The following is a 20,234-nucleotide window of genomic DNA, read 5'->3' as shown; positions in this document are numbered from 1 at the left end:
CATTACTGCCCGTGGTTGTAGCAGGAAGCCTCCTCTGCTACACTGCCAGAGGTATTACTGCTTCTTCTGTTTGTAGCAGGAAGCACATCTTCCTGGGTGCCTGAAATTCAGCCCCTACATTTTATGATTTAATAAATATTATGGTGCAATTATGAGATGACTGCACATGGGGGCAATAACTTACTTGCAAAATAAGGTGTAAACATTTACTGTCACAAAACCAGTAACTACTGGAAAAGCAAACCTGAAAAGGCAACCAGGTTGTCTGAACTGGTTGTCTGAACTGGACTCTAGCCAGATTTCCATGCTCAGTTGAGAGAAAGCAAGCAGCAGCCACTCACTGGATCACTACTGCCTCAGGAAGGAAACTGTAACTAGAAGAAATACAGGGTGCCACCTTTGCTGACATTCATTCTTTTCGCTGCAGACTTAGGAGCTACACAGCTGTCTCCCAGCAGTAGTAAGCATGGATTAATTGCCTGGGGAGAGATACTGGGGAAGTGAATGTGGGCACAGGAAAATGAGAACAAAGCTCAAATGCCTCTGAAGAAATTGCACTCAAAACATTGCTGTGCCGAGTCCAAAGCCCAGAGGTACCCGCACTGAATGAACTGAAGTAGAAGGGCTGGAACTGACACACACCAGTGAGGCTGTCTTGGGGAAGGGAAAAGCAGGTGGGGCAAGCAGAGTTCCCAGAGTGCTCTCACCTGGGAGCACACTCTGCATCAGCCCAGGTGCATCTTGCCAGGAGTAGGAGAATGTGCCCACTTACCTGTCATGGCCAAGGGCCCAGCAGTTAGGGCTGCAGCGAGCACCTTCTGCCCACTGGTGTGTCTGAGCCCCAGGAGCTGCACACAGGACAAAGCAGCAAGAGGGCCAATGGTGAAAATTACGGCACCCGTGAACTGCAGTATAGCTTAGCAACCCTCCTGTGAAGTTAGCCACCAGCTACACTGAGCATGCTTAAAATCAACAATGCAAATGCTTTTAAGGACACTTTGTAAGCACAAAAATAGTAAAAACAAAACTTGGTGAACAGTTGAAAGATACAAAAAAGTGCCTTTCCATAGCAGTGCTTTAAAAATGCACACAATGGTATATACTCTTATTGCTCAAAAAATCTAGTCTGAAATATTAAAACAATTTCCAGAGGTGCTGAAACAGATTTTTAAAAAAATCATATGAAACAGGTCGGCAGAGACAGCACCACTATTTTTTCTCTTTTTATGATGCACCTATTTAAAACTATATAGTTTGAGATGTGTAATTTTCCACCTCAAATTAGCAAAACTTTTTTCCTATTCATAAAATATTCACAAATACATTTATTTCATTATTTGGATTTAAAAAAAAAAAAACTTTACAAAAAAAGGAATGGGGGACACTGTCGCAATATTTCTTAAATCTATAATCCTGAATTACTCTAATGAGTGATTAATCTATATTGTTTTTACACATGTGAGGATACTGCCAGGTCAAGCTGCTGTCTTTGTTTCATTCTTTTGGAAAAAGAAAGCATCTAAAGATTGCTTCTGGAGAAAAAGTATGCAAACAGTGAAATTATTTGCCCTGTGAGCCTATTGACAGTATCCCCATGGTGACAAGGAAAGCTGTAACAGCTGAAGATGGGGAAGTTACAGTCCAAGTATTTGAGTTGTTTTACAAAGGTGGTGGTGGTGGTGTGTCCCACCACCCTGCAAGGAACGTGCAATGATACGCAAGACCACTTACACTACCTTATCAAAAGTCTGAATAGGTGGGTAAGACTGTACAATCAAGCTACTGAAGTAGCTGCTGAAGAAAAAGGACTGTCATACTTGATGTGGTGACCAATTGTAAATCAGTGACTAACAAAAAAACCCAAGGAAATCAATATTTACTACTCGTATGGGCCCTTAGATGAAATTTCTAGCAAATGTTATTGCCTCCTTAAGGTTGTTTTATTTCCAGTCTTCTTCCTTGACTGCTAGAAGTGCAGTAATAAACAGGTTAATGCACTGGTCACAGTCTCTGGCAGGTCAAGGAAAAGAAGAGAGAATTCCTACTCTGCTTGTCCTGAAATTGCTGCTCCCTTCTCTCTTTCCAGAAGGGAATGTTTCCTGACAATTTCTAATGAATTACAAACAACACTTTCCTTACACATTTCCAGAGGCTTGTGTCTGTGAAGATGCTACATCTTAGCAGCTCAGACCAGGTGAGACTGGACGCTGTGCACACCTGTGTGAGCACACAGTGCTTTCTGCAGAAACCTACCTGCTCCTTCAGGGTAAGAGTTACACGGACAGCTCATGGTCAGCGTGGGTCAGCCTTGGGGGTTGGCATGATTTTCGACTTCAGGAGTCCTGGCAGCTTTCAGAAGGGGTTAACACAAATATATTCATCTTGAGCCACAGAAACAAATGATTGAGCCTACTATCAGTTAGAATGCATAATGGTTTGGAATACTATATATTTATCCTACTTAACTGCATGGACAAATAAGTTTGAAATAATTTGAATCAGTGTATATTTTTAAACTATTTGAAAGGAGGGGGAGGCTCTTTATAGTATAAATATATTTCACTCCAGCCCACTATATATAAAATCTATTTCTTTCCTCTGAACATACTCATTTTCAGTAGTATTATGACCAGAATGTTTTGGTATGTTGTATCTGTACTTTTCAATCAATGGACAATGTACAGTTACCAGCCGAACACCTCAGCTTTGCAGAATTTACCCACCACAAACTGCTGAGAAGTTTGTGGGTTTGGGTTTTTTATTTCCTTTCTTTAAAGTGCCCCCTACATCTCCATCTTTATGGTAAGATTCGACCAGTTAGAGTCTGATTCCAGATAATATACTTACTGAAACAATAAATACGGTTCTACAAAAACATTCTGGTTATCTTCTATAATTGCGATGAAATATATCACAATATATTATATACCTACACTTATAATACATGCACAAACATGTCTCACGTGGACAGACACTACGAAAAAATTATCTCCCTCCCCCTCCCCTAAATGCAGAAAAAGTAAGAAAATGGGGGTTTGGTCCAATCCATAAGAAGGGTAAAAGAAACTGAAAGAATGAAGCCAACACCTCTCTACCCACTTTTCCCAATAAAGTATCAACACCCCTAAGCCCCCAACATTTTTAACCTAGCCATGAAAGGGGGATGTCTTTACGTTTAGCCACAGCTGCAGTTTGAGATCACCTCTTAACGGGGCTATCATCCACATCCCCACATCCTCTCCACGTGCACAAGATCGCGGGCTGGCCGATCACAGAGCAGCCCACAAGTCACGGAGAGCGCTGGCCCCGGAGACCGACTACCAGTCCCGTGACAGCTTGGTGTTCTGATCCCTTTTGGGGGGCGCGGGGGGCGGCCCCCTCCGTAACGTTGCATAGCCAGATATGTGACTGCCCCCAAAGCTGCTGGTCTTCTGCTGGTCAGCCAGCAGCTCCGGCGGGGGCGGAGGCAGGGCCATGTCGTCCATGGTGGCCGTGGGCTCCGTTCTGGACATCCGCGCGGAGGACAGGGAGCCGTGCCGCGTGATGGATTTCCGCTGCAGCGTCCGGTTGAGGTCTGCCAGGAATCCCGGCTGAACGCTAAGGCTGGACTTGGGTGACGTGGGCACTTGCGGGCCAGCTGACCCTGGGGGCTCTGCGACCTCCGCCTGTGTCAGTCGGGTGCTGTCGTTCCGCTTCGGGCGAGTGGGCGGTGGCGCTTTTTTCACAGGCGGTTTTGACCACGTCTGTGGCTGGGGATTTACGACAGCAACTTTTGGGGATGTGCTGCCTGAAAACACAGATGGAATTTCTACTGGAGGGGGAGGAAGATCTATTTCAGGTGGCGGTGGTGGGAAGTCTGAATCGGATGGCGGTGAAGGGAATTCAACCACGGGTTCCTTTCCTGACACACTCGGAACAGAAGCCTTGGCTGGGATCCCACCTTGTGGAAGGACAATGGGCAGGCTCACACCAGAAAGGTTGAGCTTTCCCGGCTTTGGAGGGGCTGGAGGAGGTGACGACTCCTTGGAAGGAGATCCTGACGGCTCTGGTGAGTGTGCAAATTTGCTGACAAGGCGGTCCACCGAAGGCCTCTTGGACTCATGGTACTCAGCGGAGCTCGTGGACTTGATGCTGGAGTTGCGCTGAGGCGTCGGAGGCGGTTTCTTCCCTCCGGGGCTTGAAGTCTTGCCGGCCTTTTTGACTGGAGACCCTGATTTGTCAGGCGGGGGAGAACCTGCAGAGGAAGCTGGGGAAGGAGGTGGAGGAGGAAACACTAAACTGCTCTCTGGTGGAGGAGGGGGGAAATCTGGTGAAGGAACAGCAGCAGGCTGCCATTTGGGCTTTGCTTTCACTGCTGGAGGTGACTGTGGAGCCACACTCAGTGGAAGGGGTTTCAGAGGCTGGGGCTCAGCGGCAGGTGGCGTGGGAGGAGGGGGGAACTGGCTGACTATCTGCTTCACCACCGAGGGCACTGGGGACTGAGGGGATGGAGGAGGCTTTGCCGAGAAACTCTGCTGCTTTGGGAACGTTGCAGGGGGAGCGGGGCCGGGAGGGGCTGAGGGTAGAGGAGGCACCAGGGGAGAAGTGACGCTTGGTTGTTTCTTTATTGCGGGAGGCAAGGGTGCAGTGACAGGGGGAGCGACGTGCGTGACCCCCGGGGACGCCGCCTTCCCACTAGGCTGAGGGGGCAGAGCCGCCACGACAGGCTTCGGGGGCGCCTGGGGTGGCGGCGGGGCGGGCACGGGAGGAGGCGGTGGCGGCAACGAGGAGGCAGCAGCGGCCTGGCTTATATTCGGTTGAACCTGATGTATCTTGGGGGGCGGCGGGGGCGGCGTGAACTGCGGCACCGAGGGGGCACAAGGTGCCGGCTTCAGCTGCGCCATGGCCGAGCCCGGCGTGGGGGGCGGCGGCGGGGGCGGGGGAGGCGGCATGACCCCGTTGGGGGGCACCGGCATCTGAGGCTTGGCCGAGGGCGGCGGCGGCGGCGGCGGCGTCGCCTGCTGTGCGGCGGGGGCTTTGGAGAAAGGGCCGCCGTGCTGCGCCGCGTTCTGCAGCCGGGTGATGGTGCTGTACTTGACGAACATGGCGGGCGAGCCCGCGGACGGGGCGGCCTGGCTGGGCAGGGGCGGCGGCGGCGGGGGCGGCGGCGGCGGGGGCGGAGGGGGCGGCGGCGGGGGCGGCGGCAGCGGCGGGGACGGCTGCGATGCTGCGTAGGGGGTGACCGCTTTCGTCTGCGGGGACACGGGAGCTGCCGCGGACGCGAAGGGCCGACCTGCAGGCTCCGCTCGGGCCTATGGGGAAGGGATTTTTAGTGCGAGTGGAAAGGGAGAGAAAGAAGAGAGAGGGAAAGAGAAAAAGAGGTTATAAAGTCAAGGTCTAAATGTGCCCAACAATAAAAACTAAGTGACAGATCACAGCATGCTTGAATTATTAGCAAAACACTGGAGAGAGAGAGAGAGAGAGAGAGAGAGAGAGAGACCATTCCGCAGGCTGGCGAGCCCGGACCATGCAAGGGGATGGGGCAGGCCGGGAGGAGAGCCGGCCGAAGTTCTGCTCCGAGAGGGGCTGCCCGGCACAGGAAAACACGGTAGCCTTTCACTTCTCTGGGCACCCAGCGGCAATTGCTGGCCTCCTGTGGGCAAGCACAGTGACCCAAACAGAGCCGCCCCGAGCACCCAGGCCGTGACAGAGGACGGAGACAGACCCTGTGAACACCTCAGCTCAGTGTGACTGGAATCGCACCACACGCGGCCTCCCAGACCGTGTCAAATCCTTACGTCTGCTAGTTCAGGCCTCACACTGTTCGGTGTTACAAAATGTAGAAACTCTGAACTGCTCTAAACCACGCCGAGAGCAAGCTCTGCACAGAAATAGTGCTCAGATATTTTTCCTTCTTCACATGCTCTGCTATCCACGACTGGCAAGGAAAAAACAGGGGGAAAGAAGGGGAACTAAGTTTTCCTAGCAAAACTTTCCCAGAAGGCAATGTTTAGACATCTGCAAAACGAAGTAAACTCGGGAAAGGAAAGTTACACATGCAACGCGTATGTTAAGCAGAAAAAATAAGAAAAACCAGAGAAAAGCCGACTAATGGAAAGATCAATGGGAAAGGAGCAGGCAGTATTTTAGTTCTACTCATTGGGTTGCGCTCAAGTTAAGTGGTTTCTCAAAAACTGTAAGGCTATATTTCTCTTAAAAATTAAAACAGTAATTGCATTACTCAAATTTATAAACATCCTCCTAATACAAAGTGTTTTGGCTAGAAGCCAAGTTGTGAATTTCACGGTGCACAGCATAGAAACATGCATTAGAAATACACCACCACCATGGCAAATGACCACTCTGGGTACCTATACCTTATTAGTAGACACTTTACAGTAGGTTAGCCCAGTTATGCTCATCTGCTCATGGGAAGAGCACGTTTGCATATTGCTTTGTTCTAAACACAGGTGCACAGTGTCTGTATGTGCAGAACTCCACCCAAAAAGATTAGAGTCAGAAGCAATAAACAGTGATTTTACAACAAACATGGGGTGTGCCTCTACCTGTCATATTAGGTCTGGAAGACAAGAATATTAACAGGTCTGGAACTAAATCGAGGTGTTCACATTACAAAACAGAAATCTTGATCTCTTGCAAGTGTTAGTCTGTAAATTACCATTCTCCCAATCACCCAGGTTAATGAATTTTCAGTTAGCACCACCTGACCTTAATTGTGCCCTGTATAAGGCACCATGGGTGTGCTGCCCTTAGTTGTGCTGAGCTTCACTTTTGACACCTGAGACAGCAAAAGGTAACAGGAAAAATAAAGGCAGCATAGAACAGACAGAGAGGGAGATGAAGGCATATCAGAATAGCTATCCCTGAATGGCGAGACCTTGGGGAATCTTGAATTCTAAAAAATGCTCTGAAAACAATAGTATCTCTACAGTTAATGACATCAAGGCTGTTCAGGAACCTGGAGATTCCTTCAAACCTGACAACAAACCAGCTTCAGCTGAATTTCTCCTGTGCATGGAAATCTTCCCCAGGAACTACAACCGTTTACCACATGTGGAAAGAACAGAAAACTAAGCAAACCCTTAAAGCAGATACAGTGAGCATGCACTTGGGTATTTGTTGCAACATACCGTTTGAAATAATGTGCTCAAAATCTAACAAGCAAAACGAGACTTAATGAGCTCTTCACTGCCCAACTGGGAACAAATGAATACAGTATTCTTTGGGCAAAGAGCAATCTTTCAAGATAAGAAGCAGATAGATTATCTGCATTTTGAGAAAAGTTTTTCTTAATATATTCTTACATATATTATTCTTAAATATTCTTAATTTTCTTTTCTTAAGATATATTTGAAACAGGGAGGTGTTTTCCTTATACCCACTGAAGACAGTCATCTTCACAAATTAACAAGTGAACAAATTAAACACTCAGCACAGACAAAAGAGCATTGGGCATCTCAGGAGGGGGTGCCCCTCCCATCTCCACATAATCAAATCAAATTTCAACATCTAGAAACATATTCTGTGATATTTTGTTTACAGAAGAACCTTGAGAGATTCATTTGTCCTTTCTTTGCCCTTATAATTATGTGGTGTCCTTCTGTGTACCTTGAGAAATTACTTATTGCATACTAGCAATTCCTATTTGTAACATGCATCTTCATGACTATCTGGAATTCTAAAAAATGCTGTGAAAACAATAGTATCTCTTTTTATATTAACTGTGCCTTTTTAAAAGCTGTTTTTTTCCTAAGAAAACAAACTTTTGCAACTGAACTGTTTGCCATCTCTTCTCCCCTACTTTTCAACTAGGTAGCAAATTTAGGTCAAATAGGACAGATCTCTAGAAATCTCAGTATGTTTTCGACTTCAAGAAATTGTTGCAAAGTTACTGGTAAATGAGGGGAAAGTGGGCAGAACTCACCCATTATTAATTTGAGGCACTTAGTAGAACACCCTGGCTGGAAAGAGCACCAGTGTCATCTCCCTGCTGAGACACAGCACGCTCTGCTCTGCCCTGCTGGCCCAGGGACTGAGCCCAGGCTGACAAGGGGGGAGAGCTGTTGCACAAGGGGAAGGGACATGCAGGAAACTTCTGCCACTTGGCAGCAACCCGTCCACATGAACTTCTTAAGCCAGCTTTGACACCAAGGCACTGTAGCAAAGCTGCCTCTGAGGTAAATGGAGACTAATCTGACTAAAGCACAGTCTCACTATCACTGGTAGCACCTTCTCACGTAAATTACAATTCTTCAACACTGCAATTCATTTACCTGTGTTAAGCATGAGGTGAAGAAATACACCTTTTCTTGGATTTGCAGAAAGGAATTCAAATTGATGAAATCTTGATACGTGGATGGCCCTGAATGTTTTATTTTTAACATGGCTTTAATCAGGTAGCATGAAAATTCTTGGGGTTTATTTAGACGAGCAATTGCCAGCAGACTTGATAAAGAATAACAGCAACCCCAAAGTAGTAAACCACAAACTTTTGCTTAAAATCTCACAGGGAGTGTATGTACTGAACCCAAAACTTGAGGAAATGGTAACAGTTTCATTCTCACAGCAGTACTCTCACCTCTGCTGGATACCTGCTAGCAAATGCTCCATCTGGTGCAGCTCACTCCTGCAGAAATGATGCATCCTATACCCACACAGAAGCCATCTGCTGATGGACATGCACCACGTGTTGCACTCACGCAGTAGAAAAACTTGGACCACAATTTAGCAAGCTACATTCCTGGACTGAGTACTACATTACTATTAGAATTGGACAACTCCCAAGCCAGCAGGCATTGCAGAAAAGTTGTGACTCCCAAAGGATGCAGCCATGTCAGCTTTCACACTGTCATCTGCTTTCTCATTTGAAAAAGTGGTGTGTTGTCTCATTTTTAGTTATTTATCTGAAGCACCAGTGCCAGGTGTATTGACCTGGGGTTTTAGTTTTAAAAAGCTTGCTTCTCTAGCTTGAACCTGGGCTCTGGGGAAGATTCAGAACTGACAGAAGTAATGACAGCTTCTCATAGTGCACTTCCACACATAGCTGCTACAGTCAATGACATCAAGGCTGTTCAGGAACCTGGAGATTCCTTCAAAACTGACAACAAACCAGCTTCAGCAGAATTTCTCCTGTGCATGGAAATCTTCCCCAGGAACTACAACCGTTTACCACAGAAAGAACAGAAAATTAACCAAACCACAACAGAGCTCCAGCCTCAATGGGTTAAAATCTTGTCACTTTCTATCAGCAACAGGAGATGCCACATCTGCCTTAACCACAACTGCTCACAATGTCAGGCCTTTTGTTCTGACAATATCTGAGGTTACTGGTTCAATTTCCACCTAATATAACAGAAAGCTTTTGAGTAAAAACTACCAAAGTACTTCAAAATATATATACCTGCTTTCAGGCCCCAGTTACTCACATCTTTACAAAAGAAAGACGTGGCTACTTAACTGGAGAAAGACCTTAGTGAAAGAATTTCATTCAAATTGTTAACAGCTTATCTTTTTATTTTGTCTTCGTTCAACAGTAGTAAGTAGGTCTGTGAGAGGGGCTGTATAATGCCTTCAAAGAACAAAAGCTTCTATGCACACAACTAAAGGAAAGAACAGAAAGTTGCAGAGCTGAATTACCTGAAAAAGTGAATCCTAAAAAACAATTATATAGCAGTGTAAATCAACCATGTAAAACAGAGAAGAAATGCCACTCAAGACAGAGGTGGAAGGGATACAACACCCTGTCTCATACATTTTGTCGGGTGCTGGTTCCCAAATTAAAGTCTTCTTGTTACCTTGCTGGATTCCTCCAGTTGAGTGCCTCGTTTCCAGGCCTCAGAGAACATGGAGCTGACAATGCTTTGGGAACGGACATGTCCAGCTGTCTGGGTGTCAGAAACTCCACTGTCAGACTGATTAGAATGATTTGATTGAGATTCTGTTCAGAAAAAAAGTTAAGGAACTAAGTTAGCATGTATTTCTGAATGTAAGAGTAACATCAGTATCCTTATAATGCAACTCTGTGTGGCTTGTTAAACATGTCCCCAGAGGACACCGCTCCCACTAAAAACTGCATGAGCTCTAGATCACATCCAGGCCATGACCTCCTGGAAAATAAAACAGTGCAACAGATGCCTGGTATTAACCAAACCTGAAGCTGCACAAGGGTGAGAGCACATCAGATACATTTTGAAGTAAAATCCCACTGCAGCTGTATGGGTTCTGAACCATGCCACATCCCTACATTTTGGGAAAAGCCCCATTTCATGCAGTGCATGCAGCCTGCTCTCTCCAACACTCCCTCTCAGTACAACCTTAAAAATGGACCCTGGGCACAGGCCGTGGACAGGCAAACTGCACCAGCCGAGGTAGGACACTGCTTCCAATGACCCATTCCTCAACACAAGAGAGGAACTGGTGTGCATCCTGCAAGCAGCCAACAGAGATGGTGCTCTGGTCCACAGGGTGTCCTGACAAGACAGCAGCAGGCACTGCCAGAGCAATTTGTTCAGCCTGGCACTTGCTTTCTGTGTAATCCCAAACTGTCCTGGCACAAGTTGGGATGCCACTTTGGCAGAACATTCACAGCTGGTGGGCTGTGGCTCAGCTCCCTACAAGAATTGACACTTTATCAGAAAGATAAACACCCAGCCTGGATGGAGAAATTGTCAGTAATCAAGAATTTACTGCCATGCCACACAGTTGAAACAACAAGGTACCTTCCCAGTTAGACTGCATTTGCTTAGCTTGTTCTTGCAGGCTACTTTCTGAACCTGTCCAATTCAGGTTCCAATTCCCAGCCCGTATGTGTGGCAGACAAAACACCTTCACACAACGTTTCCAATAGAGAACCTAGCCCCTGAAGGTTCTGAATAACCCACCAAAGCACCAGTCAGCTCTGAACAGTGAAATTACACTGTATAAACCATTTATCAATTTTTGAACTGTTACATACAACAAGAAACCAGCCCTAGTTCTGCTCAGAGATAAACAGGAGCACATTAATGCAGGCATGCACAAGGGAACAGAAACAATATTTTCAAAGCTTTTCCCTAAAAAGATTGTTTGGATCTTTGCATTTGGGCAAAGGCTATTTCTCATTTTCCAGTTTCAAATATTTCAGTCAACAAAGCAGTTTAAGGACTACGTATATATGTTCTATGCATCACTACAATATAAATTTGATTTTTCAAACAGGGGAACATAGAGGCATGAGGAACTTGAAATGATGATTCCTCCTCTCCGTATAAGAAATACATTGGTTTTTGGAGGTGAACAAGAAAGTGCTGCATATTTCAAATGCATACATCACTGCAAGTAATATAGCAAAGTAGTCTTTTATCTGGATGTGTATATATACAGATGAATGTTATAGATGAAGTCTGTGTTTTAGACTAAACATAGCATAAAGGATTTTGGAGAAACAGTCCATTTCCTGCAACAGTCTCTCTTGAGGCATCCAAACAGCAGATGATAACAAAGGCAATGGAATCTTTGTCTTATGAGATAGATCACATTGTTACCTGGCAAACTAGATGAGCTGGATCCTGACTTGATACTGGAGCTAGACAAGGAGGTCCAGTCATATGCTGATTCTGTTCTCTTCAAGGCTTCCTGGTAGTTCATGTATAGCTGCTTCCCGTACTAAGCAAAACGACAAACAATTTAACAACTCTATATAGGCTGTGCACTCTTTTCAGATTGCTGAGCTCCACCTCTGGCTTCTCTACTACATCTTTCCTCCTGCCAGTCCCCCAAAGCAACACAGGCTCTATGTTAAGGAGTTCAGGCAATATTAATAGTATTAGTGAATTGCTGAAAGAAAGAAAAACTATTTATGCTAGAAGAGACAGTGTCAAGCAAGAAGTGGCCCAATGAATAAACTAAGACAAGGTGAGGATCTTGGAAATCAACTCTATTTTCTAAGTTCTCTTTTCCCATAAGCCTTCTTTTTTAAAATCTGAAAGGAACTGGCTAAAATCTATCCATGATGCAAATCAGAACTGTGTCATGTGACAGGGGGTGCAGCAGAAACAAGAAAAGGCCCAAATACTGAATTATGATTACAAAGCCTAATAATTTTGCTAAGGAATAAAAAATATAAGACGATTTTACAGTTCACATTCAGAATAGTTAATCAGAAGAAAGTTACATTTACCATGTATTTTGCTAAGTCACTGTAAATGGTTTTAAGCAGGTGATGACAACAGTGTGACACTGCCCGGGGTTACCTTAGCAATGCGGATGCCATTGATCCACTGGTGTAGAGTTCTTACATCATCACAGCAAAGATACTTGATATACTGTGACTTCTTCTGGATCTGAGGATGCTGCAAAAAAGTGTGCACTCTCATCAATGTTTTCATAGCTAGGAATGCAAGGAAAGCATTTATTTGTTGAGGTCTATACAGATAAACCTAATGCTGGAAGTTCTTCAATGGTAATCTGTATTTAAGCCCACTTAAAAATGTTCCAGAATATTTCAGGAGGTGAGTTTCAAGTCTTTCACTATTTTAGGGGTGTAGTACTTTCTACCCACCAAGAGTCTTCAGTACCTATGGACTGACTCACCATTTGACAGAGACAACTGATATTTCACCTTCCTCTCACATAAAGATACCCCAAACTAGAGGAAAACACACTGGTGGTCTTCTCTGCCTTCGCAGGCTTAAGTGAGACACTCCCCAGGTGACATGCTATTAAGCACAAGTCCATATTCAGCTTGTGGAGCCTTCAAGGCTCCCACCCTACTGATACAGGGCTATCCTCTAAAAAGACTTGCTGCTCCCACATGCATGTATAAAAAATAAAGGCAATTCAGCAGTCAAGAAACGAACACATGTTTTTCAAAAATCAGACACTGGAAATCATTCTGGATGGACTATTGAGTAGTTTCAGCTCCACACAAAATACAGCTTCACTTGGTGTATGCTACCCAACTAAATCTATGTCATTAATTTACTTAGGGACAATTTCTACATATTTTGGTGTCTTCTTAATGGTACCATTAAATTTCATTATCAGAATGGCAATAATTTTTTTTTAAAAAAAACCTATTTTGTGTGGTCCAAAAGTCTGAAAAAATAATACACTATTAACCTGTCCAAATTATATAGACGGAAGTGACATGTAAGTAGAAAAAAAATCTATTTGCTTCAAGGAATTTATATATACCTATGAATACTGACATTTTTGTTTGCATTCAATGACCTATAAGAACATGGAAAATACTTCTAGTTTCAGCTGTGTACATTCTCCACTAATACCATGTCCCATATTTAATATTCAGTGTCTCCTCAGTGGGCTCAAAGACATGTTGTCCTGTCCACTGGAAAATGAAATCCTTTCTCAGGGAGTGGACAGGCAGTCACACACTCCAGGCACAGTAAATGGTCTCATGTACTGACACATAACTCCAGAGCAGACAGGGGAAAAGTGCAACCAGAACCATCACTTGTTGCTGGCACCATCTGAAATCCATGAGGACATGTTACTTGCTGTGAACACAGTGTGAAAGCCTGTTTTAAAATAGCTTGGTACCCAGCTATCTTGCAGGAACTGACACCATTCTGAACACTATGTGGGAGTCAAGAGAAACTAGGAGATGTGTTGATGCAATTAAAATAACTTGGTGCATTCAAGTCATTAGACCTGTTTAACATCAGGTCACTGGTTTTATAACAGGTTTTGCTACTTGTTTTTTCTACCTGTCCTTTATACTCAGAAGATGCCTCCTTTACAGCATTCCTTTTCCCTCAGGTTGGTCTATGAAGGCTAGACTTGAATCTTTACTATAAATTTCTGCGCTGTGCACCTATGCTGAGAAGATAACTCCCTGGATTTAGCACTTCAAGGGGTATTATCTCTTTGAATCTAAGCAGCTGTAGAATATAGAGTTGCCAAATGGAAAAGAAGACTTTGCTGTATGTTTAAGAGTATAATGAACAATTAAACAGACTGGCACTCTTCAGTCTGGAAATAAAACAATTCAGGGCGATATGTAAAGGTTTATGAAGTCATGACCAGCACAGAGAACAGGCAACAACTGTTCACTAACTGTTCACACTGTACACAAGAACTAGAGGAAAATTAAATTAAAAGCAGCTGATGGTTCAGAACAAGTAAGAGTGCATTCATGGTGCAGCCAACTGCTGCAGGGTTACCTTCAGCACTAGACAATAGTCTGTGGGTGCCTTGTATTTGTTCCTGTAGTCCTGCCCGTAGTAAACACTGACATGGTCTAGCTGCAGAAAGCACACAAGATCCCGTGAGACCTGGGAAATACAAAAACGGTCATTTACAAAGTATCTTTATAAAAATCTACACACATTGACACAAACAGTCTAATGCTGTGATCCAATACTAATATAAGGTCTAGTTAAGGTCAAATATTGGTTTCAATTTGATTCAAAAACTACCAAAACAAGGAAGAGATACAGCTATGCATAAACTCTTTCATCACACCTTCATTTTTAATTGAATTCTGTCTGGTTTTTGTGTTTTGTCTGCATTTTGCCTTTTGACAACATTTTACACTGAACTACTAATGTTTACTCAGAGCAGGTATCAAGAGAAAGTAAGTATTATTAGTTGATGAAGAAGTTATCAGCTGCTGGTTACTTTCACCTTGGTAATAATCAAGGTGTCCAAATTCCAGCGTGACTGTGAGTAGAATTCTAAAGATGTTTGGCACTGAATGTAGGGCAAAGAATTTCATCAGGCTGCTCGCATACAGATTGTTTTAATGAAGCAAAACATTATGGAAAGAACATCTGACATGCATTCAGCTCTAAAAGGAGCTGTTGTGCTGACAGAGATTTCCTCTTTGTTCCCAGATGTGTGGGAGATGGACTTCCTGTACTGGGCATCATCCGATGCTGTCAAGACTGATGATGGATGACTTGAATTCACAGTAGTTCAGCCTTGAAGCTGTATTGTATTTGTAGTGGCTTTCTACTTATTTTACATTACTGATACAGAGAACAGCAGTAAGTAATCCTGAATAAATGGAATTACATTTACGAGTTTCAAAAAATGTGGCACCAATCGGTCCAAAAAGAATCCCATTTATATGAACTAACTAAACATAATGAAATGATGCAGACTGATTGTGGAGCTGGTCTGATAATTCATAACTGACATTTACAGAGCGAATTTGGTCCTCCATCTGAATTCTGCTTGAGCAAAGACCAGCTTCTTAGCTCTACCAAAAGCTTTTCCTCAAGTATTTCTGAACACCTAACCCTAACGTAAGCTAACTCAAGAAGCAGACCCCTGTATTCTGGCATTTTTAAACTGGGGTTACACCCTTCATGTCAAGTGCTGCAACAAAAATTCAAACAATATTTCCATGATAAAGCTAGTCTTTTAATTAAGGGATGTGGCACTTGGAAAGGCACAGCTAAGCCAAAACTTCAAACCAACTCCTGTGTGCACTGTTTACCAGCAATAAACAATTCAGAGCAATTGCTTTAAGTGGCATACCTTTGCCTTCCCTTTAGGGACATAGTAGATTCCAGAAGCTCGAAGAAGGAAGTAACGTTTCTTCCAAGATTTCTTACCATCCTCTTTTAGCCACAAAACTCCCTCAATCTCTGGCACAGTTACAGAACTTCCACAGAAGCATTCCTGCCAATAAACACAGTGGTTTGGGAAACAGACAGAACAGAGAGCATGCAGTGGTTTGTTTTGAATGACTGAAATTCTTTATCCAAGGAATGCACTCACAGCAGGGACGGCTCTTTCTATACACGAGATATGAACTGCAGATTCATCACAGAAGCAATAAGGTAATTCAGACAAACACGATGGGGTGTCTGAGCATTTGCTCAGTGCAACAATGACCAAAGAAAAATCATTAGCAGCAACTGTCAAAATTTTCTAACCACTGCTTGTCAGTAAGAGATCCCCCAATGGCTTTACTGGCTTTAAGGTCACAAGGTCACCCTATACAGCCTCATATGTATAAGCACAGACAAACCTAACTGTGCATCCATCAGATTCATTCCAGAGGTATTTCACTGCTACTAACTGCCCACAACACTGCAACTTCTGCTAAGGCTCTATTTATAAAGAACTAGCAGAGAAAACCAAATGCTTTAAATACACTCCAGATTAATGTGCAGCACTGAGACTTATGAATAATCCTAGAAGACAGAAAGAGTTAAGCTGAATTACAAGTCTCTGCATGTTGTGGCTTCAATTTTTTCATCCAGAGTATACATACAAACATTAAAACCCATATTAACAATATACTAATAACGTGCATATGCTACTTGTAAATGAAACTGTTTCAATTTTAATCCAAAATCAAATACCCCAAATATTTACCTTTGGGTGACTATGTAAATCATAATCATTATTCTGGAAATCGAGTGTAACCTATAGCACTTCAGCCATGTCACAAAAAGAACTTGTTTTCAGCTTATGAAGGCTATAATTTACTGTTTGCTTTATTTGTGCTACACTTTTATGCCCTTATCTGGGCATAGCTGGTTAATGTGTTTGATAATAATCAGTTTTCTGTCATGCATTCTTAAAATTCAATATTTGGGGTTTTTTTATTTTGAAATGTAATTGAAAAAAAAAAATTTACTACTTTGATGATTATCAAAATTTGAAATATTAACTTAGACCAGTCTCCAGACCCTTGTTCTAGAATTCTGTAGAAATAAAAATTTGGAAAGTGCTAATAAAAATTCTCTACCACCACAGGTCAAAAAAACCAGGTGACAGTTCTGTAAATCTCAACTTGAAATTAATGGTTTTAGCCACAGCTATAGGCCTCAATTTGATTATCACCATGTATGATATTTTAGATACTAAGCTAAATACAAAAACTGGTTGTTTTTTTTTTAACTGATCACACCTGAAAGAAAGATACATTAAACCAGCCATTTATCTCAAATATAACATATTCCATTCACAGTCTCCCAGAATTATATTCAGGTCTGTCCATCAATTTTAATCACCACAACACTTTGCAGTTTGTCTTCAAGCTCCAAAATGACCATTTTATCCTTTTTTTGGTTTGACATTCTTACCTCTAGCAGCACCTCCTTATTTCTGTCTGCCATCTCAGAGGTTTCTTTCTTCCCCAGAAGATAGTTCTGTAACAAAATAAAGTGAAATATTTCTATTTCATTCTGAAATCAAGCCAAATGTTATTTCTCATTTACCTTTCTTTGCAGTAAGAACAAAACTTTGTAGACTAACTGAAACTGTCAGATTGCTAAATAATACACAGAAGTAACTTATAATCACCTTTACCAGAAGTATCAATCAGCCCATACTCTTGCCTAACAGCCTCATAACATCATCTTGTCTTTCCAGGGATCAAACAGCTCTCTGTTACAATGCATCCAGAAACAAAAATACTATGAACTTGTAAATGCCACAATAAAAATATAAAACCCCCCAGAGATCTGTTACATACTGTCATTATTTCTGTGTTCAAAGAAGCACACATAGAAGCAATGTACTTCTTTCCACCTTTCCACCTGAGTTTTGCTGAACAGAAATATTTTTCACAAAGACTTACTAAATAAAATGCTTGTCGACTTCATAAAAGGAACTTAATTATGCACAGCAACATATCTTATTTAATACATTTTTTACTCTTCTTCAGTTTGGAAAAGACTGGAACAATGAAAAACATTTTCTTAACCTCTACCTCTAATACTGGAAAAATCCCAAATATTCACAAAGTTTTGCCAGTTCAATATTTTAAATCAAGGAGAAATATTTGGTTTATACTGGTACATCACTCCTATGACAGTGCCTAGTATATGTACTGATGGTAAACCTATAATCTAGAAACTTTTACAAAGAATGTAGAGTTTTGGTGCTTCAGTGCAAAGCACTTGCATAAGACTTGGTTTTTATACCTAGCTTAAAAATAAATAAAATCAAGTAAACTGATGTCCCATAGGACGAACATGAAAAACTGATATCCAGTTTAAATCCAATAAGTTAGCAATAGATGCCATACAAAAATAATCTATCAGCTCAAAAGGGAATAAATTAGTTAAGAGTTAAGACAAAGATCAAGTGAATTTTCAATGCAAATTCTTCCAAGAGCCACCTTCTGCTTTTCTGTTTCTTTTCCCCCACTCCTCTAGAATACTGAAGTGCAGCCAGATACCAGGTCTGTATCTGCCATTTGAGAGAAGAGATGTCTTTGAGGCCATTTGAGAGGAAGAGGGGTCTTTGGTTTCTCAGCCAGGGAGCAGGCAATGCAGGTGAATACAGGCAGGTCCAAACTTCCACAGGAAGGAACACACTCTCTTCTCTTCATTGCCATCTGACTGTGGAGTAGCTATTCTCTTTGATTTTGTCTTCCCCTTCTTGCCAGCAATGTAAGAATGCACAGTGGAGAGACATTACTATCAGCAATATCTGTCAACACCTTTCTTGTGTATTTACATAACTGAGCAGCACAAAGCACGGGTGTAAATCCCTGGAAACTGCCTGCCTTCGTGTGCATTAAAACTACTTACAAACACGTTAGCAAACAGATTGCTTGAGCTCATGGCTGTCTCTTAGGGGTTGACTTTGTGCCAACAACACTGTGGATGTACGTAAAGTTACCTGGCATTTTAGCACATACATCAGCACCAAAATGAAAGTATGGAAATTAATGCTACCAAGTAAGCAAGACATTGCAGTCAGCCACACACGCACTCAGCACAAATCCCAGGCTTACCTGTGGGTTCTTGAAAAGTGCATATTTCTCTATACGTTCCACAAACATTAGCTTGTTTTGACTATCTCTCGTCCAGTTCAGGAGATTTTCAACTAAATTTTCATGATCTTCAAAGATCCTTTCTGCAGCAATAACAAGTGAGCAAATACATTGGAATCTGTCGCATTTTGTGACAGAAACTAATCTTTAGTCATTTCTAAGAGACAAGGCATATGTGCAGAGAAAGTAAGAGTTCAAGATCTACTACAGTGGGGAGGAAGTTTATGCTAAGAGACTAAAAGAACTTAGTCCACTTCCAGACATGCCTGGTTGAATTCTTTTATGTCCAGTCACTCAACATGGAATTCACATATCTACAAGCTTACAGTTCTATCAAAATATGAAATGGTTTTTATTTATTTTATCTGAGAAGGCCTACCATCCCACAGGAACACTGCAGACTCAAATGATAACATTTCAAAGTTTATGAGCACAAACAAGAAGGTTATCACATTTATGTGCTTTCTGGTCTACACAATTCCCAGAGGAATGGATCAGGCATCATTTTTAGCACAAAATTTGTTTCATCATCCCCAATGACTGTCACACTCATAAAGTATCAAAAAGTAGTGGGCAAGGATCATAAGGAAAACAAAATGTTTCTGAAACGCAGAATACCCATGGCTAGTAGGGGTCTTGTAAAGAAGTCTGAAAACTGACACTGTCTACTTCCTATGATCTCTGTTGCTCAATAAATGATGTATCAACAACAGCTTCTGAGAACTTCAGTCAAAGCTCAGTCAGAACTTTGGTTCTCAGTCAAAGCTCTGAGCTTTGACTCTCCATTGAAAAAGTTACCACTAGTGCACTAGTGTAACACTTCAGAATACTGAAAATAGACAAAAGAGAATAAAGAGGAAAAATTATTGAAATGGTAGAAAATAGCTGAAAAGCCTCATTGCAAAATAAATAAGAAGAAATCTTTGGGAAACCACTAGACCAACTTTCTCATCCTTTTAAACACACTGAAGTAGAATCTAGCTGTTTACAATCTGTTCCTTCTTCATATAGGCCACACAGTGGCAGTTCAAGAAATTAGTTTTTTCAGAATCCTCTGAGACCTGCTTGACCTTTCAATTGCACTTGAAAGGAGAACATGATTTCTCCTCATGAAATCAATTCCCCCTCATTCTTACAGTGTGTATATGGCTGATGACAACCTAGAAGCTATTGCTAAGGAGGACAAAGGTGACAGATGTCATATCAACATCTTAGTGCCAACACAACAAAATGTCATCTGCAGGGAGTGTCAAATGGCAACACATTACTGTGGTCTCTGAGTTCTTTCTAAGAAGCTTGGAGTTACAATTCATGAATTCCATCAAGCTCTATAACAACACAGCAACACTGTCTTCCAGTAAAGTAAAAAAGTCATTACACAACAAAGAATAAAACAAAAAAGCTTCAGATGACCATGATACAGAAGTTTATATCTCACTACGGCTTCATTAGTGAACCTGGATAGCTTTCAAAACATATCAACTCTCATTAA

General features: G+C 42.4%; 1 protein-coding gene across 1 annotated transcript in view; it reads right to left on the bottom strand.

Annotated features, from left to right (window-relative positions):
• Positions 1-3,317: 3,317 nt before the first annotated feature.
• Positions 3,318-20,234, bottom strand: part of RAPH1 (Ras association (RalGDS/AF-6) and pleckstrin homology domains 1) — a 47,074-nt gene continuing 30,157 nt past the window's right edge. The window contains exons 6-13 of the mRNA XM_062498527.1: positions 18,704-18,825; positions 17,043-17,108; positions 15,484-15,627; positions 14,163-14,273; positions 12,231-12,329; positions 11,523-11,643; positions 9,795-9,937; positions 3,318-5,291 (exon numbers count right to left, since the gene is read on the bottom strand). Coding sequence (XP_062354511.1) covers positions 3,318-5,291; positions 9,795-9,937; positions 11,523-11,643; positions 12,231-12,329; positions 14,163-14,273; positions 15,484-15,627; positions 17,043-17,108; positions 18,704-18,825 — 2,780 coding nt within the window. The remainder of the gene's footprint in view (positions 5,292-9,794; positions 9,938-11,522; positions 11,644-12,230; positions 12,330-14,162; positions 14,274-15,483; positions 15,628-17,042; positions 17,109-18,703; positions 18,826-20,234) is intronic.

This window comes from Cinclus cinclus, chromosome 9 (genome assembly GCF_963662255.1).
Source record: "Cinclus cinclus chromosome 9, bCinCin1.1, whole genome shotgun sequence".
In the NCBI taxonomy this organism is placed as follows: domain Eukaryota; kingdom Metazoa; phylum Chordata; class Aves; order Passeriformes; family Cinclidae; genus Cinclus; species Cinclus cinclus.
This window is presented reverse-complemented; position numbering and strand designations above follow the sequence as displayed.